The following is a 23957-nucleotide window of genomic DNA, read 5'->3' on the forward strand; positions in this document are numbered from 1 at the left end:
GATAATCCAATGATTCTTAATTTTATATTAATAGGATGAAAATATGCCAGTTCACCCAACAGTGCTATTTATGTGTGTCGAAATACGTAGTAATATGTAAAAATAGCCTCCCTTTTTGGTTCTGATTGATAGTTTAATAGCAGTGGTTATAAACACAAACCCTGCGCACCATGGAAACCCTGCGCTAAGCTTCCAAAAGCGGAAGCGATGGGTACATTTTCACTGGCACTTCTCTGCGATTGGCTAGTACCTGAAGCAGGCGGGGTTGATGCGGGAATTTCGGTTTGTCAGTTGGAAAGTGAAGTGCCGCAGTTTACCGAAGAGTCTAGTCCCGCTGATAGAGAAGAAATGTTCATGTATGGTGGGGCAGACGAACTACCTCTGGGGCAGAAACAGCCCTGCTTATAGCGAGGAAGTCGTTCTGCGGTTGAGGTGGGTACCGGATCGCTTTCCAAATCACTACGTTATACCCATACTTGCTGCCGTATTTTCCTTTACAACGAACACATTACGTGTATATTACTGCTTAGTGCAGTGTTTTGAAGGGATATAAAGAAATACAAGTACTATTTAGAATTTCGGTTTTCTTCTGTGAAGTACCGGTACTCTTCCATTAAATGTCTTGCCGGAGTGCTGAGAAGTGTTGGTACTCCCTTCAGGCGCGCAAAGTCCATAGGGCTAAAAGGACCCCCCCCCCCTTCTTGTGACCCCATTTGCATTTTTACATACCTTTGTAAACTGATTATGGCGGCTTATTTTTTTTTTACCCCCTGGGCCCCTACTCTGCCTATTCTTTGCATTTGTATTTTACATTTACTGTCCTAGTGTGCGAATGCATTTCATGAAAAGGAATATAAAGTAAATGGCAGCCATGTGTTGTTTAAAGAGCCTGCAAAGGCCTCCTTTTGACACTAAATAGTATTAGAAATAAAAAAGTATGTATTCATAAGACTGGAAGTTTGTTGCAGGATCAGCACATCATTTATTTTCTCCACCCTCGATCCCTGATTAATGCCATAATAGCAATAGTTTAACTTCTTTCTGAAACCCTACTGCGCTGTCAATAAGGAGCTGAGTTACTACAGGTGTCTGGGAATGCATCCTGCATTCAGACAACTCACTCCTCATTCTCGCCCTTCACTTTCACGCGCACCCTGCACTTACACCATTCACCCGCTCACTCTACACTCGCAATGCACTTGCGCTGTTCATCCTGTACCTCATCCTGCAGTCAAACGAGCACACTACTCACCCTGCACTCATGTGACACTTCAATCACCTGTCCCCCTCACTGTTAAATCTGCAATCTCACTCAAACAAGCCCATCACTAACCATGCATTCATTCGTCACACTCCGCACTTGCATCCGCACCCAAATTCATATGGTCACCTCACTCACCCTGCTGTCACTCCTCTTACCCTACACTCACTTTGTCGCATGGCTCACTGTGCACTCGCATGGGCACTCCTGCCACCCACACAGCGGAGAGGGTTAATGTACCTGCTACAAAGAACGTGTACCATAGAGATCGCAGAACTGAGTGTGAGTAAACTAGGAGTACCTCTATAAAAAAAAATGTTTGTCAGAAAGGTGCTATAAGGAGATGAGTAAGGGAATTCATTGGGGAGGGGGCGCCAAAAAATTACTGTTGCACCATGTAGGGTCAGCCCTGGCTGGGATTGTTAGCCCATACCCCCTCGAAGTTCGAATCTAGCTGCACACCTTACTCCCTTAGAAGTGGGTGAACCAAACAACATAAAGAGTCAATGAAGAGCCGAACCCAGGGTCTTGCTCGGATCTTAGACCCCGTTCACAAGTCGAGCCCTGAAAATGTTTGCTATGTAAATCACACTACAAACATCACATAACGTGTTATAAAGTCGTTTCAAAACTAAAAATAACTTCATTTCTTTAACATGAAGCTTTGACAATAATATCTCACGTAGCACAACACTGAGAAATACTTATTAAAATTATTAGTTTTTAAACATTACCCATTAGTGCACTAAAAAGCAAGACAATTGTCAGGTGATCCCAAAATGTGGTCCAGATTATTATAGGCAATATTATCAAAGATTAAATCAAGCGCACTATGTTTTTGTGCTTCTGGTATTCCGAGCTCATATATTTGATAATGCTTTCATACACGATAGTGAAGAAAAGTTTTCGTGAAATAAAATATTTCCTTAAGATCTCACAATTTAAGTAGTGAAACAGCGATTTATACAGGCTTTCTCATGCTACTTTATATAAATCAGCCAGGAAATGGATTTCTATTTGTATTTCCTTTTGTTACAGAATTGTTTTGACCTCTGTTCATTTTATTTTTCAGTTTTTTATATAGCGTGAACTCGACCCGAAGGCCCAATTGGAGTACTTTACAAGGGCACCAATTATACTACAAAAGGTCACATTCATTACTTGGAGGCATGGGGAGATAAAGAGATTTGTCCAGAATCGCACTATTTTGAGCCAATGTTGAAACTTGTTCCTCAGATCCAAAGTCTGCAACAGTGACCTTAAAGCCTACTTCTTGAATAGAGGGATGGAGGGAGGCAGACAGAAGCCACATGAAAGCTTGGATTGTTATTGGCTCGAGGTTCCAGTAGGATCTTGAGCAGAGCCAGGCTTGAGCTGTACTCTAACTTTCAATGACTCACCCACCTGTACCAGGCAGTACCTACCATTTTAAAGCACTGGCTTGGCGTCAAAACATGTCCTGCGTATCTCAGGCCATAGTGATTGGGTACGTGTTTGACAAACATAATGCACATTGACAATATGTCTGCCCTGAATATTTTATCTAAATCTGTTTAATTAAATTGACAAGTTACCTGACTTTTACTCTTTATCTCTTCCAATGCTCCATTGGTGCCACATGTGCCTTAGACATAGGGTGACCAGATTTTCAGAATCAAAAACTTGGACAGCACAGAAATAGGAGAAACATTGGCCTGATAATTGTTGCTGAAGAACTAATTCTAGAGATATATGCAAAAACGAATCAGAGAACTCTGGGTAGTTCCCAGGTTTAAGTGGGAGCAGATCTTATCTAGAGCACCCTATAACACCACCAACACTCTAAAATCTACTTACCTCAAATGTCTGTTTTTCTAGCAACGTTTTTAAGCATTGTATAAGCACAGTCTCTTCCACTGAATTTAAATGTAATACCCCCCCTCCCTAAATGCTGTGGTGATGAGTTCATCAACGGGCTGCTTGTGACTGGTGGGGGATTCCGGTTTCAGCGTGTGTTACAGTAACTTTAAGTTTTGCCACATGAAACTCTAGTATTGCTAGCAGGAGGGAGAGAGTACTGATGCTATCTTTTTCTAGCAACTCTGAAATGAAAAGTAAAGTATATTTTTGTGGCTTCCTAAAATGTAATAAAAGCAGATGTAAGTCTTTTAACTCAAAATAGTAACTTTATTTACTTCTTAAATCCAGACCGCAGTAATGGTTGTCTGCCTCACATCTCTTATGGTATTATCTAGAGTCCAGCTAAGTGGAGGAGTGCTATGTGGAAACTTGATAACTGTCTATATAGCGGTGTTTCATTGGAAGAGCAGGACCCAATCAAATGTACTAAACCTAAAAATGACAATGTGAATTTGGTATAAAATACAAATTGGCCTACTAATATTGTTTCTCTGTTCACTGACTCTTATCTTACCGGAAAACCATCAATTCCTCCTAGAGTAGACACCTCAAGCCTTCTTGTACAGTGCTTTTGCGGGAATGGACTTCTAAAAAACGTAAATACATCTTTGAGATAACAGACAAGAAAGAATCCATTAGGTTCTGGTTTTGGCAATTGAAGCATTAATTAAACCACAACTTGATCAAAACTGCAGGGATAACGCACCTCGCAGAAATAAATTCACTATTTGTGAATATGGAGAACTCCAAAAACTGGATTCTGCCTGTGCAAACCTCCAGCTAGGGTAGACTCAAGTAAAAATCTGAGATGCACCAAGGAGTCGAACATTTGCGTGGGATAGGTTACCACTTTATACCTGCAGGTACGGGAATCGGTATACCATTATTACAAATCCAAGTAGTTCATGACACCTAAATCTCTTGAGGTGGCCTTCCTGAACTCCCTAAATGAGTGATGGCTATGATCTGAAGAAATAGGCACAGTACTGCTCTTGGAGGAGAGTCTTTCCTTGATCAAGTATTTCACCTGAATTAAGCTTAGGGAACTTCTACATACTGTTTTTCATTATCTTTTGACAAGCCTAATGAGTGTGATGAATATAGCAACACAAGGTCCAGAAAATCCAAACTGATTACTGCCTTTTGGTTGCAGGCTTGAGCGCACAAGAATGCCCACAATCAGACATATAATTGGGGGGAATGAGATGTCCTCGCTGATGATGGGGAAAATGTTTTTTTCAATGAGAAATGGGTAGAATGTAACATTTCCTAGCTAAGGTGAAAGAAAGTTTCATTTCTTTTTAGGACGCTGAAGCGATAATTCTGCATTTCTCTTGCATTTATTTATCTCAACAGCTAACACAACTGTAGCCAACAACCCAAAAGATGACATCTTCTGTGAGTCTTCAACTTGAACGCCGATGTACAACAGTAGCATTGCTCTCCCTCGTATATAGTCATTTTCAAGGAAATGCACTTCCTCTTTCCTTGTGCAGACTGCTATGCTGCCATCCGCTGGTCAAAATTCTTAATTTCTCTTTCATTCCAAGCGAGAAAAAGCAAAGCTATAAATCCTACACCTTTCTCAAATGTGACCTCTACAAAACGCAAGGAATGTTTCAAACCAGTGATCAAATCCATTTTAACACTTTAAAGTTAAACCGTGTAATCATGTTGACGATACTTATCCCGTTAGTAGTAGTCCATCAGTGTATCTTGGGGGGTTATATTGAAAAGGTCAATGGGAGGGGTATCCTTCCCCTTCTTAATAGAAATGAAACTTTCCTTCATGTTGGCTAGGAAATTTTACATTCTATGTCGGGACCTGAGGCTCAGATTATGCAGGTTCCAAGCTGGCTGGCCATTAGTAAGGCAGCACCTACCCCCGGTGCAAATTAAAATGTCTTTAAGTAGAATTCGAGGACCTGTCAGCATTCATTCAGAACATCTTTTAGGCAACCTCGTAGCGTAAAGGCCTTTGAAGCCAGTGCACCAAACACTGACGTTTCAATACACATTCCGGCCTGACCCACTTTACCCATCATGCAATGGTCAGAGGAGGAAACTGCCTTAAAAGGCTTCTTTACAGTGATAAGAAGCTGAGTCGTGCCTGGAGGTCGTAAATCTTCCATCATGGATTTATACACACTGAGGTGCCTTACCATACACAGATTAGGGTGTTAGGGAAAAGCCTGGCACTGACTATTCTTGTATTAGATTTAGTTCTTCTGGAAATATCAAATGACATGCCTTCCAGGTCAAACATTCGGGCTGCAACATTCAGGGCTCTTATGTACATCGCTTACATGATTCATAGTAATATTGACAACTTACATGTTCTTTCTAAGCTATCAAGTCACTATCTCACATGAGCCTAATAGTTTAAGGAATACATTTACATCCCAAAGAGTGTAATTTTTAGGTCCTGGCGACCGGCATGCGTTAATTATCCTGTAGGCCAAACCTGCCTCAGTTAATTCCGATAAGAAGTTGAATATGCATACTATATCTGACCCCACAGATTCAAATCCCTTTGCGCATACCAGTATGGTCACCTGTTCCATATTGACTTCTATCTCTTGATCTTACACTCTCTTGATGATGCTAGCAGCTGGTTATCCAAAATGATTATCTTTTGAGTGTGAATGACTTTGGATTTTTTATCGTTTTTGAGGCATCCAAATCCCTTAGTAGGGAGGTTGCAAGTTGAAGTGTTCCTGCAGCCGAGTTGGGTCCTTATGCATCAGGACAATGTTGTTGAGATACACAATGAGTCTGATCACTCTCACTCAAAGCCATACTGTGGCCGGCCGTAGTGCTGTGTGTGGTGTAGCACCACTGAGCAGAAAATTGGCCAAAAGAATGGCATGTGAACTTTTATATTTGACTTTTCCACTTGAACTGTGTAAAAAACACAAATGAGGAAGAAATATTGGGATCCTGAGATAGGCATCCCTCAGATCAAGGCGCACCAACTAGTTGTTTCGACAGAGTAGATCTCTGGGAAGTTTCATTCCTTACAATTTGAAATGTTGATATACCACCCATTTGTTGAAATCTTGTAGGTTGATTATTGGATGATGACCTTTGTCTTTTTTCTCCACCAGGAATAAACTGCTTTGAAAACCCCTTCAATGGATAGAAAAAGGTGCTATTGCCTTCTTTGCCAAAAGAAGTGGCCATTTTAGGGTCAATGTCAGGGTGCATGTCACCTTTCCGGCTGGGGTGATCATGGACATTCTGCCTCTAGCCTTCTCCGGTCCTCCTTGTCCATTGATCATCTGATGTGGCTCCGTATTGAACCCACCTGTGCCGCTAGGTCCCAATCAGTGGAACGGGGGTCAAATTTGTTGTTTGGGCTAAATATATCTGATGCTCCCGCCAGCCCAGGTGAGTTGGCATGACTATTTTCCTCCATCCTGGGATATCTGGGGCTGCCTCCACGGTTACTGGGGACTAGTTCATCCCCAGAATCGTGATTATCAGAATCGTCCTAGCATCTGGATCATCTCCCAGAGAGAAGTATGTACCCTCCTCAGGTGTAGTCCAAGATGTTCGTCCTCCTAACTACCTTGGGCGTCAGCCAGTCGTTTAAGAAGGCTCTTTCAAAAGTGTCTGAAGGTGGAGAAGAAGGTTGTTCCTTAAATAAGGCTTTAACATCTGCTTGAGCCCCGGTGGGCATCTCAGAGCCCCCATGGGTGCTGCTGTTAACAGTCACCTGATCTGTCTACTCAGGGATTCTAAGACTGAGTAGATGGCTTGTTGTAAAGGTGCATCTGTGACATCCTCATTAATAGGAAGGAGTGCTCCTTCTCCATCATCTCCTTAGTGTCTGCCTGAGAATCTGCCATTGTATTGATAGGCTTTTGAATTATACTGGCTGATGTAAGGGCCTGCCTGGGCTATTAGGCTTTCCATGTTTGATAAAGGAGGTTAATTCCATGTATATCACACACACAGCAGAAACAAAAGGGGAAACCCTGCGGTCTCTAAACCGCTAATCTGGAGTTTGAGTGCTCTGGGAAAAAAGTCTGCTGCCGGGTACTCAGTTCTGTAATCAGGCAGAAGCTTCCTTCCTGCACCGGCAGGGAAGACTAGCGAGACGCATGGAGCTCCTCTAGTGGCGTTGTTTAGTCTGAGCGAGAATGGGTGACTTACTCCACCATTGCGACTACGCAGGAATGGGAATTTTTGTGCCCTTTGGGAGGAACAGCAAGCATCCTGTCTGTACACTAACCGACAAAGACCAATGTGCCTCCTGTGTGGCGGAGCGGCGGTGGTACGTGTGAGGAGGCCATGTGTGAAGAAAAGTGTGGCCCCTCTCTAAACCAGTGACTCCGGGTTGGAGCACCACAAGCGAGGTATGTGCAAAAATTGCACATGCAACAAAGCTTCTAGATCAGTCTACATTGGTAAAACGCCTTATATTAAACACTTATATATAGTCAATCAGAAAGGAAGGGGACATATCTGGCTGCTGTGCAGCGAAGAAGGTGGAAGTGCCTTTCGTTGAGGATTTCTATATACAAGGGAGAGCAATGCTCATGCTGGATATTGATGTTCAAGCTGAAAATACTCATAGGAGATGTCGTCTTATGAGTTACTGTTGTGTTGGCTGCTGAGCTAAAATAAATGGGAAAGAAATTAATAATCTGAGCCTCTGGTCCTGACATAGAATATGTACTTTAACAGCTGGGTAAATTTAATAGATTATGTTAACGGAAGAAAAGGTGAACAGTTTAGACCCAAATCCTTGTCAAGCTTGTGGTTGTATTAGCAGTACAGAAGAGATTATTGTGAAACATTTTTATATGACTATGGTTTAACACAGATGAAGTTGCTTAATTGTGATTATTGAAGTAGTCCTTGGTGGACGTTTGTCCTCTACAGATGGGAAAAGTATTGGTGTGGTGTGAGACAGCTCAACATTATATTAATCTATACAAACTGGACAGAGTTCAACCTGGCTAGTCCACCTATGATTACCTGGCATCATTTAAAATGGTTTTAAAAAAAACAGTACTTTTTGATTGTGTTAGTCAGTGGAGCATTCCAACATCATTTAAATGATGTACTGAAGGTACGTACCTTAGATGTCCTCGGTAGTATGTTAATTACTAGTCATGGTGTCATGATTGCGTATAGTCATTATGGGAAAAGTTAATGTTATCATTTTAGTATTTGCCACCATATATCCGATGACATTTGTTTCCCTTTTACAGGCACCAGGAGAGCACTTTATCTGATCCGACTAAACCATGGATTCCCCGCCATTTAATACTTCCATTCCAAGAAGGTAATTAAAACAACTCATTTTTCCCATCATGGATGCTACAATAATGCAACATGGGAAGTGTCTGTGCTTGGAACATCTGTTGATGATTTTGTTAGGACACTGCAGCAAGCTTATATTCCTGTTAGTTTTTGAGATGTTAGGCAGAATATACTACTTGGAGGTGTTGGCAGTGGACTGAGGTCATGCAAGGCTAAATATTGGCGTTATTGAAAACCTCTAGAACACAGGAGGAGGAGTAGTAATTTTTAAACGAAATGCCACAGAATGCAATAAAACGAGTCAAACGATTGCAAACTTTGTTAGTATTCAACTCGAGATTCAGAGTTTCATGGTATCTTCAAATGTCCGCAGCTATGGTTTAGGCCATTTCTCAGACCTTTGTTCATAGAGATATTTTACCAAAAAGAAAAAGGAAAGCATGTACGTCTTGACTGTATACTAGTGAAGGGAGCTACGATGGATCATAAGCAAAAACAAGAGGACTTTGTCTCAGTTACAAGCAGTCAGTCTTTAGAAAAAGTACATACAACCGCTGGTGAAACTTTGCCCAGCTATGCAGACCATTTATTATAGGACAGAAAATTAACTAAGAACCTCCAGCAAGCATCTGGGTAATTCGCAGGGCTGCATGACATTTAATTTGTGCAACCGAAGTGGTGGGAAGTTAGTGTAGTTCAGAAGTTTATGCATTTCACACGATTCCTCTGCACGTTTTTGCAACATCTTTCCCCTGCTATGAGTAGAATGTGCTTAGTATTTGTTCTTGGGGGAGGGGAGAGGGTTACAAACTTAATTCAGCACTTTTTTTTACTTTTACAGCTTTGTGACCTTTCAGAAAGCTTCTAAAACGTTCTAAAAAGGTTCTCTCACTGCTAGTAATAGGCCTACTAACAGATGTTCAGGGCAAACGTTTCTGTGTTTGTATCTCTGTGATTCCTTGAGAAGATGTACCTTTGATAGACATTTTATACTTTTCTTCGCTGTCATGGAGGTAGTCTGCATGATTGCCAAAGGACTAGGTCCGAAGATTCAACTTAAATGCCTTCTTTGGACACTGACAGCACATGGGCAGTGATTTCATACACCTACCATGAACATGAACTTCCAAGGTGAAAGCGTAGTACTGCACTTTACTCTGTTTGCCCGTGCTCAGGTGGCTAATCTGTCTTGCATGTGTGCTGAGGCATCCAATACCAACTATAGGACTTAAAACTCCGAGAACATAGGAAAGGATTACACTGGAAAAGAAACAAGCATTTGCAATGCAATAGGTCTCGCATTAGGAAAGTTTGAGCTATTGGTATTGTAAATGACAATTTTTTTTATTTATGTGTTGGTTTTGAAAATAGCGAAATTAATAGCTTTGTCATTTACAATGCCAATAGTTTTAACTTTCGCAAATGTGACACCTATAGCATTTGTAATGCAATATGTGTTGTATTTACGTGACTTAGATGTATTGATATTACAAATAACAATGGCTTTTAATTTTTTTAATAATTAATACTTAAATAAAAGTTATTGTAATTTATAATGGCAATAGCTTAAACTTTTGTAAATAACTTTTGTGAAGATTATGTTCAGTGTATTTTATTGTGACAAAAATCCAAGAACAGAAGTGAAATATGAACATATTTTTGTGACATTTGTAATAAAACTTGAAACATTGAGAGAACATATTTGTTTTTTTAAACACATTTTATTTGTCAAAACGCTCATATATTGCATAGCTCCGGAATCCGGAGTCTGCTGCAAACATTAATGGAACGACAAAATCATCTTAGACTTTTACAGAAAAAACAAACGCCAACCCCCCCAACCCCTCCCCTGTTTGCGCTACTGCCGCCACTGATTTACAATAGAATATCTGAAAAAGACATGCCAAGTCCATCGAAACACTCCGCAGTCATTGCCAATGATCCATCTGTCAAATTGTCAGGAGGGCGGCCCTCTCATGTGGAGGGTCCAAGTCCAGCCCACGGTAGTCGGCCCACCTCTTCCAGATCTAAAAAAAAAAATTGTGGGGGCACCCACTGGCCATGAATATAGGTTGCTCAAGACCCATGCAAAAGTCTATGCCATTCCTCCAGGTGGTCAATGGTGGAGCTTGAGGTGCCTTCCAAGCTTTGGCAATGTCTTGTTTGGCCAATGTGAGGCCTAGCAATAACAGGTGGCGCTTGTACCTATTGTCCCCAATCCCCTCCATTACATGCAACAAAGCTAATTTCGGAGCGCAGGGGAGCTCCCAAGCCAGCACTTCAGATAAGCATGTGAAAACCCAGTACCAGAATCTATGTAGCACCGAGCACCCCCAGACAGTGTGTAGAAGTGTACCCTCTTCTGATCCGCACCGGAGACAGTCGATGGAGCCAATCAGGCCCGCCCTCCATAAGCGCTCTCGGGTGAGGTAGGTGCGATGTAGGTATTTAAATTGTATCAGTCGCAGGCGAGTGTTGAGAGAACATATTTGAACCAGTTGTTGTTGAATGGTTGCACAGATTGATGCTGTGGTGGCGTTCAGTGATGCTGTGGTGGCGACGAGTGATGCTGTGGCGTTCAGTAATGCTGTGGTAGCGCATAGTGATGTTGTGGTGCCCCTGAGTGATGCTGTTGTAGTGCTGAGTGATGCTGTGGTGATGCGATAGATAGCTAGAGTGAGGGCGATGGATAGAGTGAGGGCGATAGATAGAGTGAGGGCGATAGATAGAGTGAGGGCGATAGATAGAGTGAGGGCGATAGATAGAGTGAGGGCGATAGATAGAGTGAGGGCGATAGATAGAGTGAGGGCGATAGATAGAGTGAGGGCGATAGATAGAGTGAGGGCGATAGATAGAGTGAGGGCGATAGATAGAGTGAGGGCGATAGATAGAGTGAGGGCGATAGATAGAGTGAGGGCGATAGATAGAGTGAGGGCGATAGATAGATAGAGTGAGGGCGATAGATAGATAGAGTGAGGGCGATAGATAGATAGAGTGAGGGCGATAGATAGATAGAGTGAGGGCGATAGATAGATAGAGTGAGGGCGATAGAGTGAGGGCGGTAGATAGGTAGAATGAGGGCGATAGATAGGTAGAGTGAGGGCGATAGATAGGTAGAGTGAGGGCGATAGATAGATAGAGAGATAGATAGGATAGAGGGAAGGGCCAGGGGTGGGAGAATAAATTGCAATTAGAAAGTTGCCATTTTTAACCATATTCTACTCTAGAAACCGAGGCAATAGATCAGGCCAATGAAAAAGGACACTACCTCTTTAGCACTAATTTAAGAGATTTTGACTCTACCCTACTTTCTAATGTAGTGCATTTGCCTATGCATCACTTGCTTAGCTAAGCACTTCATTGTCAGGAGCAAAAATGCCTGTCTCTTCTATTGGCATGTGTGTCAAATGTATTGCTTCAAGAACAATGAAGTATTATGCTATCTATTTTCCCATAGTATGGAAAGCAGTTGTGCAAGTGATCACAGCTTGGGGGACAGATATGTACTATTGGTCATGACCACTCTTTGTAGTGCTGTCCAATGCATGGGGTTGCTCCTATGCAAGACCCTCCGTTGTTTGGTACCACCTCAGGTATAGTGCTATGGGCAATCTTTTTGATCCAAGCAGGCAGAGATCAGAATCCTGCTCTAATGTGAGTGGGATGATTCACCACTGGCAAACCCACCCTGAGTCAAACATAAGTAGGCAGAGATCAGAATCCTGCTCTAATGTGAGTGGGATGATTCACCACTGGCAAACCCATCCTGAGTCAAACATACCTATGCCTTGGTTTCTCCAGAAGCATACGATTGATGCGTAGGACCAACGAATGTTTGCTTGTTTCTCTGCCATATGCTGATAGCAAAGTTTAGTTATGGCCACTAGTGAGATAAAACTATCTCAGACAGCTGTTCTAAAAATTGTGATAAAGATAAAGCCTATGTGCAGTTAACACAATCAAGTTATATAAGTCTACACACTAACATTTGAGAGTAAAAAAGGAATACATGTTGATTGAGCACTGGAGGCATACATGAACTGGAAGAAATGTACACACACATACCTGGTCAATTGAGGTCATTGCTGGAAGTTGGGCCAGTTGTTCAGATAAGGGCATGAGTTGCGTTCAAGCCAAAATGGAATTAGTTAGCAAGTGAGAGTGGTATCCCGCCTTATTTGCACGAAAGGTACGTCTCTATACCCTGGATGTGATCGACAAAAATGCCGGAGGTAGGTGTTCTGTAATGGGCGTCACATAATTTGACCCCAATGACAGGACAGAAGGTGCCTCAAATGTCAAAAGTGAATACTAATTCTACCACAGAAAGTGCACACAAGATGATGCCTACTTGACACATAATTTAGCAAATCACATCGCATAATTTGGGCCTCCATTGCCTCATAATGTCAATGGCCTGCAGAGAGGGCATTAAAACCTCATGTTAGCAAACAGAAAATATCACACATAAGCAAAGCGAATGTATGGCACTATAAGGGAACACTATTGCAAATGAAACTAATAAATAAAATAAAGCGGCCCTCCTGAAGTACGTGCTAAAGTGCCAGGTCACCCAAAATTAATGCAGCCCAGGAGATCGGGTCACACCAATTAAACAATACTGTACAAATCGCAAAGCTCTTACTCGTGAAAGCCTTTCAAGTGGCCATCGAACTGTCATTTTATTTTGAAAAATGAATGTAGGTTTGGCGTTATTTTTTGTGTACGTTTACCCAAAATTACAATATTACTGGAGATGGGCGAGGTGTTGGCCTAACGGCTAGGGCGCACGACCTCGGACCTGGGGATTTGGGTTCGAGTCTCTGTAACGACGCCAAACATGCTGTGATTCAGAGCAAATCACTTATCTCCCTTTGCTTAACAAATACAAGTCAATGTTAACTAGAAATAAAAACTTTCCTTCAATAAAAAAAAGCTATCCACCCTGAGCTATCACGGTTCAGTTCGGGTTTATGTACATTAATATTAGCCTTTAATGTGGGGACTGAATACATAGAGGAGAAATGAGTAACCCAAACTCTAGCGAAAGTAGCGTTGTAATAATGCGATCACTAGATTAAACCAGGGAGGTGTCGTGTTTGCAGGTAGACGACACTGAGCATCCGAATACAGAATTAATGAGTAAAAGGCTTTGTGAATCGGGCTCAGAGAAATTAGAGAAAGTTCTTCTGTTTAAAAGCAAAGTATGCAGAGGCAATTGTTAGCGTACACTGATGTGTTTTAAGCCAGGCCCTTAATTACATTGGCCACGCCCCTTTGAGTGGTCCCCCTATTTTTTTCATCCCACTTAAAGCCCTGCTCCTGAGGGTATTCATACTTAAGGTATGATTTGGTGAACTTGGATTGCCCCAGAGATGGGGAAAATCAGTGCTTAGTCAGTTAGTATTGTGTATGGTAGAGTCACCGTCATTCTGTTACAGACTATGTGGGTTGACAAAAAGTGCCATGGGAAAAACAATTAAAACTGTGTTGCTGTAAGGGTGGACGTAACTTACCCAAGCGTGTTGTAGTCTGCGGAAGGAACGGACGCAAAACGGAGAGTAAAAAGTCTAATATGGTCCTTACCCTATATTAACAGTAAGTGATTGTACAGTGACTTATGGCGATCTAACCTGAAGGCGCAGAAAACACGCACAAAAAGTGCTGCGAGATAGAGAAGAAAGGTAGGGAGTGCAAAACGAAACTTGAAAATCTAATGTTGTCAGAGAGATTGTAACTCCTAATGCATCCTGTCTGCGTGAGTGCTTTCTTTACAGAAGTGCTTCCGAATGTCATGAAAATGAAATTGTTTCAAACAGTAGATATTAAAATTAAAACTGGGAAATAGTGGTGGCCGGGCGGCCTTCATGTAAGGATGGTTGGTGTAGTGCATCCTTGAGATTTTGGTGTGCGATGAAGTTAGCCTAGAGTGGGCCCGAGAAAAACTTCCTGTCGTGGTTTGTATCTATCCAAGATACGGGAACGGTCTCTGCTGTTGTGTTTATAAAGTAGTGAACACGTCTCATGGTGCATATAAATAATAATGTCTACGATCAAACGTGTCTCGTACCAGAAACGAGGGGCCTGGCATGGTATGAAAGAAGTCATATTGGAGACAAAGGGAGTTGCTGTGTGTGAAAGTCTTGTTGGAGACGGGTGATTGGGTGAGACCTAGTGGTTGTATGGGTGTAGCATGAATCATGACACAGGAGTTGGCCAGGTGCGTCATCGGTCATGAGTGAAGGGCTGGCTGTGGCAGGAGTCGTGGCACAGGAGCTGGCTGAGTGTGGCAAAAGTCACGACAGAGGGGCTATTTGGTATTGGAAGACATGATGAGAGGTGGGGTGTGGCACGAGGCATGAGAGGGGCTGCGGTGTGGCAGGTGCAATGAAACAGAGGGGCTATCTGTGCGTGGCAGAAGTCATGAGGGCAGGCATGGTGTAGTTGGAGTCATGACAAAGACGGGCTGCGCATGTCTTGGGTGAGGAGGATAGTATGCAGGCTCGTGGGGTGGATGAGCTGGTGCGGGGGGGTGGATGAGCTGGTGGGGGGGTGGATGAGCTGGCGGGGGGGTGGTGGATGAGCTGGCGGGGGGGTGGTGGATGAGCTGGCACGGGGGGTTGGAGGTGGATGAGCAGGCGCGAGGAGGCATTCACAACTTTCAAAAAATACTTATAAGGTCCCAAAAGCGAGACCTATTGGCTATGCCAATACGTGTTCTTTATGCTCCTGAGTGTAAGCATAACACCCCGTTAAACAGAATAAACAACAAACAAAAAATTTGCACATCCTGGCAACTAGAAGCATGACCTCAAGTTGCTTCTCCAGCTGTTAAAACTGAGCTCTGCACATGTTAAATGCCCCATCCCGGCACATACACACACACCCACTTCCCTTCCTGAAACACTGAGCCAAGTGATGCATATTCTGACCAACGACTGAAGGGTTTATGTAAGGGCACCAATAATTGGATAGAGCTTACGATCCAAGAGTAAGAAAGTTGCCATAAAGGTAACCTTTATCCTAACTCTCACCTTGTCTGAATTAGTGTGTAGATTCCATGGAAAATGAAAATGAGAAAGAAAGATAGCTCTGGACAGCCAAGATGTATCTTGCATCACACATCGAGTGTGTATGTAGTGTTGGCAGAAAGCTTGTGTGTACAGGCCATGCAAGTGCTGTTATGTGCCTCCGACAGGTAAATACCTGGTTTTGATTTGGAACTCCCGCTGCAGTGGAGGAACAGAGTGGTGAGATTTATGGGTATGAAATATGAGGCATCCTGTGATTCTAGGCAAATCACTTAATCTCTCGGCCTTAAAAATGTGAAATGCTGTTCGGTGCTCGGGTAAGGTGCTATATAAATCTGCAACAAAAAATGATAAATATGGGTTCGCAGTATACAGAGATGGTGAATGGGAATTATGGGTCTGTGATTCCCGTCAATAAGGGGACATACACCACTGATCAGTTTAGTGCTGCTGCCTCAGCTTCTGGGTATGTTTATTAATATTCCAATATTGCCGACACACATATGCTATGGGCAGCCCATACAGTTAATGTAAACAACAAAGAGTAAACTGGGGAGGCACACTCACGGTTTCTTACCGGGTTTGGGTGGGGAAAGCGGCACTGGCAAGTAGCACTGTCAGCAGTGTGTGCTCATTTTTAGTGTCTTTCTGCTGTCCCGCTGCCGCTTGTGGAGGTGGACAGACAGAAATGAATATTACACTGAATACCGTCTTGTCTCATCCTGTTCCCAGAATTAAACAGTATATAAATACAGAAGCATGCCCAAAGTGGGCCTCATACTGCTTGTCGGTGGGAGGGAGGGGGGATGCACTGACCTGTCCTCTCCATAGCAGGGTTTGTGAAAGAACACCTACTTGCCCCAAAGGCAGAACCCACAGCACACCAGCAGCTGGTGAAACCCGAACGTCCATCATTACTAGAGCTCAGTAGTTTCCAGATGCCCGCCTGGGATGAAAGGGCTCCGTGTCCGGTGTCAATCCTCCCCCCCCCCCCCCCCTCCCCCCATCGGGGGCTCCCGGAAGCAGAGGCATGTAGGCATCACAGGCAGAGCTCAGGTTGTGTGTGCTGCGGACAGTGCACATGCTGCCAGAGAAACGGCATTCATGGAAGCACTGCACAGGAGACTGTATTCAATACAATGCTAGTGAGGGAGGCAGCAGAAGGGTGCCATACTTCTAAAACAAAAGGCGCATGGCCACCGCGCTGGAACAAGAAGTGTGGCAGCCATGCCGCTTTCTTTTAGCAACAGGGCGCCCGCTTCACGGATGCAGAGCAATGGAGAACAAACGGAACAGAGGGCCCGGCGAAACAAACAGGCATGCAGGGGCAGCTGAGGGGGCGGGGGGGGGGCAACATGGGAGGAGGTGGCAGGGGAGGGGGCAACATGGGAGGAGGTGGCAGCTACGGGCACCGAAGGGCAAACAGTATCACACGCTGAGCCAGGGACACAATGTTCAGGAACTTAAAAAAACAAGCACTGGCATTGCCAATAGGTCTAGCATTCGGAAAGTTGGAGCTATTACAATTGCAAATAACAATGCCTTTTATTTTTGTTTTCATTTTAAAAACATAAAGGGCTTTGTCATTTACAAAACCAATAGCTCCAACTTTCCTACTGCGAGACCTATTGTGCACTGCACAGTGTGGGTGAAAGTGGCACTGCGTGTGTGTGAGTGGCTTTGAGTGAGTGTTGTTGCGTGGGTGAGTGGCGTTGCGTGGGTGAGTGGCGTTGCGTGTGTGAGTTGCGTTGCGTGGGTGAGTGGCATTGCACGGGTGAGAGTGGCGTTGCGTGTGTGAGAGTGGGCTTGCGTGGGTGTGAGTGGCGTTGTGTGTCTGAAAGTGGTGCTGTGTGGGTAAAAGTGCACTGCGTGGGTGTGAGTGGCGTTGCGTGTGTGAGTGGCGTTGCGTGTGTGAGTGGCGTTGCGTGTGTGAGTGGCGTTGCATGTGTGAGTGGCGTTGCATGTGTGAGTGGCGTTGCATTAGTGAGAGTGGCGTTGCGTGTGTGAGAGTGGGCTTGCGTGGGTGTGAGTGGTACTGTGTGGGTAAAAGTGGTGCTGTGTGGGTAAAAGTGGCACTGCGTGGGTGTGAGTGGTGTTGTGTGTGTGAGTGGCGTTGCATGTGTGAGTGGCGTTGCGTGTGTGAGTGGCGTTGCGTGTGTGAGTGGCGTTGCGTGTGTGAGTGGCGTTGCGTGGGTGAGTGGCGTTGCGTGGGTGAGTGGCGTTGCGTGGGTGAGTGGCGTTGCGTGGTTGAGTGGCGTTGCGTGGTTGAGTGGCGTTGCGTGGTTGAGTGGCGTTGCGTGGGTGAGTGGCGTTGCGTGGTTGAGTTGTGTTGCTTGGGTGAGTGTGGCATTGCCTGGGTGATAGTGGGCTTGCGTGGGTGTGAGTGGTGTTGCGTGTCTGAAAGTGGTGCTGTGTGGGTGAAAGTGGCACTGCGTGGGTGTGAGTGGCTTTGCGTGAGTGAGTGAGTGAGTGGCGTTGCGTGGGTGAGTGTGGTGTTGCGTGGATGATAGTGGGCTTGCGTGGGTGTGAGTGGCGTTGCGTGTCTGTAAGAGTTGCTATGTGGGTGAAAGTGGCACAGAGCCTTTGATGTGGCCTGGCGCAGGAGAAATGCTGCTGCTGCTAATTAAATATAAAAAGTGTTTAGGGAGTCACGGCTGCCGAGATTAACAAGGCAGTGCTGGGAGGGGGGCTGCGCACCAACTGAAGTGCTCTGGTTGCACGGCCTGCGGCCGGCCGTGTTAAGTGATAAGCCTTTGAAGTACACAGGCATGCTGTGACAGAGGTGTGAGAGGTCTGGCAGGGAACAGATGGCCTGGCTGTGAAGCAGCTCTGGGGAAGCCTGTGGGAGGGTGATTGATGCCTTTGATGTGGGGAGGGAGGAGAGCCTTTTGCGAGCCTGCAGGAGAAATGCTGCCGATGCGCGTGCATGTTTAATCACGTGATTCACGTGAACTTAAAGAAAACCGCGGCTGAAAGCCCGTGGTTTGAAGAGGATTTTGCCGACTTGAATTCTCCCCATTTCCCATTCCTGCGGAATGGTAAAGGCGAGACCTAAAAAATATTGAACAGAAAGTAAAATAGACAAGAATTGACCGTACTGCCATGAAAGCAACGCGACCGCCGTGAAAACGTTAAGCGAGGTTCTTGGGAGAGAGCTGTAAGCCTGTAAACAGGCACTGGCCGCACCCGCGCCTCGCGCTTAAAGTTAAAACAAGTCATTTGCAAGAGACCTTGAAACATGAATATATATACTGGTTGTATGTTCGTTGTCCAGTTACAGAGGTGGATTTCATTGTAAAAAAAAATTATGTTGAAAAGGTCAAAGGAGAGGGAACGGGGAGAGGGTGGGAGGGATGAGAGAGAAGACAAGCGGCAGGGGGGAGGCAAATTGTGGGGGCCTGGAGCAGTGGAGTGGGAGAGGTGAGGGAGGAGTCACTGGGAGATTAAGGGGCAGAAGGCAAGCGGCCGTGAAGTGCAGGCGGGAGGCGGGCAGCAGAGCCTTTGAAGAGCCAGAGTGAGTGAAGTGAATAATTAGGGGAGGAGACCTGGCAGGCTGATAGGCAGAAGGCTCAGGCAAGCTCGTGCACGAGGCGTGCACTTCCCAAAATCCTCTGGAGAGCCCTTGCTTGGCCTGAAGTATGTGTTGGCTGCATTAGGGCTCTTTTCCTATTCCTACGGAATAGGAAAGGCGAGCCCTAAAAAGCATTGGTAATGCATCTGTTTCGCCTCTGTAGTGAATAGAGAACTGTTTCCATCAATCAACTTCCGGGATAAGGAAAGAGCTCCCTGACAGATAACATGGAAGTGGTGAGGATGTGGTGCAGTGGCCAGAGCTGCTGACTCGAGAGTTGGGGATCCCGGTTTTGAGTCTCAGTGGCGCCACAGCATCAACCTGTGATTCTACGCAAATCACTTAATCTCTCCGGGTGATAAATAAATATGCTGCAATAGTAAAAGGCAAAACGTCATGAAAATATAGTCTCATCGAAGCAGAGTTTAATTTCGGCTACAGGAAACTGATAAGAGAAGCAGACGAGCAACAAGCATTGGTAAATGCAGGAAAATATGCTACAGCCAATAGAAATGAACAAAAGGTAAGGGGCACACACAGGAACCAATGAGAAGCCATGAAAGAGGAGGCGAGATGTAAATCCCTTTTAAGTTCATATTAATGTCAATATATTTCTTAAGCACAGCACCAGCGCTGTGCAGGTGAAACCTATAAAAATAAATGGTGTCCATCTTTTCATATCATGAGTTGTAGTCGTTGCTACGGACAAGACTGCGATGAATGATTTCTGTTGAAAACTGGATTGTGGAAATTAGAGAGCTTGAGTTATGAAAGAAAACATGATCCTACTTTGCAGGAATAAAAAAAGCACAGAGTAGGTTTGTTTTGCACTGTTAGTAAAAGGAAACCCCAACAGAGAAGAGTAAAATTAAACCACAAATCAGGTCTAGATACAAAATCACAGGCCTTCATAAAAACAGGCAAAACTCCTAGACGTTTTACCATATTAGGCATTGGTAAATTGTGTAACTAAAAAGAGGAAGACTATTCATAAGACTGACGTTCTCACTGGATATACTATTATACTATTATAGATGTTTGCTTGTGCAGTTAATGGATATAGTGCTATTGTAATAATTCACAGCCAGCTTTAAAAAATAAAATAGCTGGCATATTACTCATGGATAAATTTGATTTGAAGAATGATAATGCCTTGTTGAATAGCTATACAAGCACCCTTGCGTTAATATCTTTGACTGCCACCTGCATACCCCATACATCAATTTAGGCAGCCAGGCCACTCTGAGGCAGCAGTTTGACTGGATTCTGTAAGTGGCCGAATGCCTCATGGATATTCTTCTGTGGTACAACTGAATGATGCACTCGGAATCTGATGCTAAGTCTACCTGATTCAACAACAAACAAGCATTTGCAATGCAATAGGTCTCGCATTAGGAAAGTTTGAGCTATTGGTATTGTAAATGACACATTTTTATTTATGTGTTAGTTTTGACAATAGCGAAATTAATAGCTTTGTCATTTACATTGCCAATAGTTTTACCTTTCGCAAATGTGACACCTATAGCATTTGTAATGCAACATGTGTTGTATTTACGTGACTTAGATGTATTGATATTACAAATAACAATGGCTTTTAATTTTTTAAAATAATGAATACTTAAATAAAAGGTATTGTAATTTATAATGGCAAGAGCTTAAACTTTAGTAAATAACTTTTGTGAAGATTATGTTCAGTGTATTTTATTGTGACGAAAATCCAAGAACAGAAGTGAAATATTAACAACTTGTGGTGACATTTGTAATAAAGCTTGAAACATTGAGAGAACATATTTGAAGCAGTTGTTGTTGAATGGTTACACAGTTTGATGTTGTGGTGGCGACGAGTGATGCTGTGCCATTCAGTGATGCTGTGGTAGCGAATAGTGATGCTGTGGTGCCCCTGAGTGATGCTGTGGTGATGCGATAGATCGAGTGAGTGTGATAGAAAGAGTGAGGGCGATAGATAGATAGAGGCGGTAGATAGATAGAGGGAGGGCGATAGATAGAGTGAGGGCGATAGATAGATAGATAGAGTGAGGGCAATAGATAGATAGACGGCGATAGATAGAGTGAGGGCGATAGATAGATAGCTAGATAGAGTGAAAGCGATAAAGTGAGTGCGATAGATAGACAGATAGAGTGAGGGCAGTAGATGGATAGAGTGAGGGCAATAGATAGACAGGCAGACAGACAGAGTGAGGGCAATAGATAGATAGAGTGAGGGTGATAGATAGATAGATAGATAGAGTGAGGGTGATAGAGTGAGTGAGGGCGATAGATAGACAGAGTGAGTGCGATAGATAGACAGAGTGAGGGCGATAGATAGATAGATAGACAGACAGAGGGCAATAGAGTGAGGGCGATAGATAGATAGAGTGAGGGCGATAGATAGATAGAGGTCGATAGATAGTGAGGGCGATAGATAGCTAGATAGATAGAGGGAGATAGATAGATAGATAGATAGAGGGCGATAGATAGATAGAGTGAGGCTAGATAGAGTGAGGCTAGATAGAGTGAGGCTAGATAGAGTGAGGCTAGATAGAGTGAGGCTAGATAGAGTGAGGCTAGATAGAGTGAGGCTAGATAGAGTGAGGCTAGATAGAGTGAGGGCGATAGATAGAGTGAGGGCGATAGATAGAGTGAGGGCGATAGATAGAGTGAGGGCGATAGATAGAGTGAGGGCGATAGATAGAGTGAGGGCGATAGATAGAGTGAGGGCGATAGATAGAGTGAGGGCGATAGATAGAGTGAGGGCGATAGATAGAGTGAGGGCGATAGATAGAGTGAGGGCGATAGATAGAGTGAGGGCGATAGATAGAGTGAGGGCGATAGATAGAGTGAGGGCGATAGATAGAGTGAGGGCGATAGATAGAGTGAGGGCGATAGATAGAGTGAGGGCGATAGATAGAGTGAGGGCGATAGATAGAGTGAGGGCGATAGATAGAGTGAGGGCGATAGATAGAGTGAGGGCGATAGATAGAGTGAGGGCGATAGATAGAGTGAGGGCGATAGAGTGAGGGCGATAGAGGGAGGGCGATAGATAGATAGAGGGAGGGCGATAGATAGATAGAGGGAGGGCGATAGATAGATAGAGGGAGGGCGATAGATAGATAGAGGGAGGGCGATAGATAGATAGAGTGAGGGCGATAGATAGATAGAGTGAGGGCGATAGATAGATAGAGGGAGGGCGATAGATAGATAGAGTGAGGGCGATAGATAGAGGGAGGGCGATAGATAGATAGAGTGAGGGCGATAGATAGAGTGAGGATAGATAGATAGAGGGCGATAGATAGATAGAGGGTGATAGAGTGAGGCCGATAGATAGAGTGAGGGCGATAGATAGATAGATAGATAGATAGATAGATAGATAGAGTGAGGGCGATAGATAGATAGATAGATAGATAGATAGATAGATAGATAGAGTGAGGGCGATAGATAGATAGATAGATAGATAGATAGATAGAGTGAGGGCGATAGATAGATAGATAGATAGATAGAGTGAGGGCGATAGATAGATAGATAGAGTGAGGGCGATAGATAGATAGATAGAGTGAGGGCGATAGATAGATAGAGTGAGGGCGATAGATAGATAGATAGAGTGAGGGCGATAGATAGATAGAGTGAGGGCGATAGATAGATAGTGAGGGCGATAGATAGATAGAGGCGGTAGATAGATAGAGGGAGGGCGATAGATAGAGTGAGGGCGATAGATAGATAGACGGCGATAGATAGAGTGAGGGCGATAGATAGTTAGGGCGATAGAGTGAGCGCGATAGATAGATAGCTAGATAGAGTGAAAGCGATAAAGTGAGTGCGACAGATAGACAGATAGAGTGAGGGCAGTAGATGGATAGAGTGAGGGCAATAGATAGACAGGCAGACAGACAGAGTGAGGGCAATAGATAGATAGAGTGAGGGTGATAGATAGATAGATAGAGTGAGGGTGATAGATAGATAGAGTGAGGGCGATAGATAGATAGGGGAGGGCGATAGATAGATAGAGTGAGGGTGATAGATAGATAGATAGAGTGAGGGAGATAGATAGATAGAGGGCGATAGATAGAGTGAGGGCGATAGATAGGTAGAGTGAGGATAGATAGATAGGTAGAGTGAGGATTGATAGATAGGTAGAGTGAGGATAGATAGATAGAGTGAGGATAGATAGAGTGAGGATAGATAGATAGAGTGAGGATAGATAGATAGAGTGAGGATAGATAGAGTGAGGATAGATAGAGTGGGGATAGATAGAGTGAGGATAGATAGAGTGAGGATAGATAGAGTGAGGATAGATAGAGTGAGGATAGATAGAGTGAGGATCGATAGAGTGAGGATCGCTAGAGTGAGGATAGATAGAGTGAGGATCGATAGAGTGAGGGCGATAGATAGATATATAGAGTGAGGGCGATAGATAGATATATAGAGTGAGGGCGATAGATAGATAGAGTGAGGGCGATAGATAGATAGAGTGAGGGCGATAGATAGATAGAGTGAGGGCGATAGATAGATAGAGTGAGGGCGATAGATAGATAGAGTGAGGGCGATAGATAGATAGATAGAGTGAGGGCGATAGATAGGTAGAGTGAGGATAGATAGAGTGAGGATAGATAGATAGAGTGAGGGCGATAGATAGATAGAGGGCGATAGATAGATAGAGGGCGATAGATAGATAGAGGGCGATAGATAGATAGATAGTGTGGGGAGGGGATCAGACTTGACAATATATCACAAGGCGGAGGTGGAGAAGGGTTCAAGGGGGAGAAGGGAGCAAGGGGGAGGGGAGAAGGGTGCACTGGGGAGGGCGAGAAGGGTGCAAGTCAGAGGACGAGAAGGGTGCAAGGCAGAGGGCGAGAAAGGTGCAAGGTAGAGAAGGGTGCAAGTCTGAGGGGGAGAAGGGTGCAAGGGGGTTGGGGAGAAGGTTGCA

The 23957-nt window shown here is 44.1% G+C and overlaps 1 protein-coding gene across 2 annotated transcripts in view; it reads left to right on the plus strand.

The window, feature by feature from the left end:
• Positions 1 to 286: 286 nt before the first annotated feature.
• CCDC77 (coiled-coil domain containing 77) overlaps positions 287 to 23957 on the plus strand; it is a 293054-nt gene continuing 269383 nt past the window's right edge. The window contains exons 1-3 of one of the 2 annotated variants that reach the window (XM_086952833.1): positions 297 to 432; positions 2334 to 2747; positions 8383 to 8456. In XM_086952833.1, coding sequence (XP_086808959.1) covers positions 8419 to 8456 — 38 coding nt within the window. In that variant the 5' untranslated portion in view covers positions 297 to 432; positions 2334 to 2747; positions 8383 to 8418. Of the gene's footprint in view, positions 433 to 2333; positions 2748 to 8382; positions 8457 to 23957 lie in introns of both variants that reach the window. The other variant, XM_086952832.1, reaches the window with a different exon arrangement.

This window comes from Lissotriton vulgaris, chromosome 1_2 (genome assembly GCF_964263255.1).
Source record: "Lissotriton vulgaris chromosome 1_2, aLisVul1.2, whole genome shotgun sequence".
NCBI classification, from domain to species: Eukaryota; Metazoa; Chordata; class Amphibia; order Caudata; family Salamandridae; genus Lissotriton; species Lissotriton vulgaris.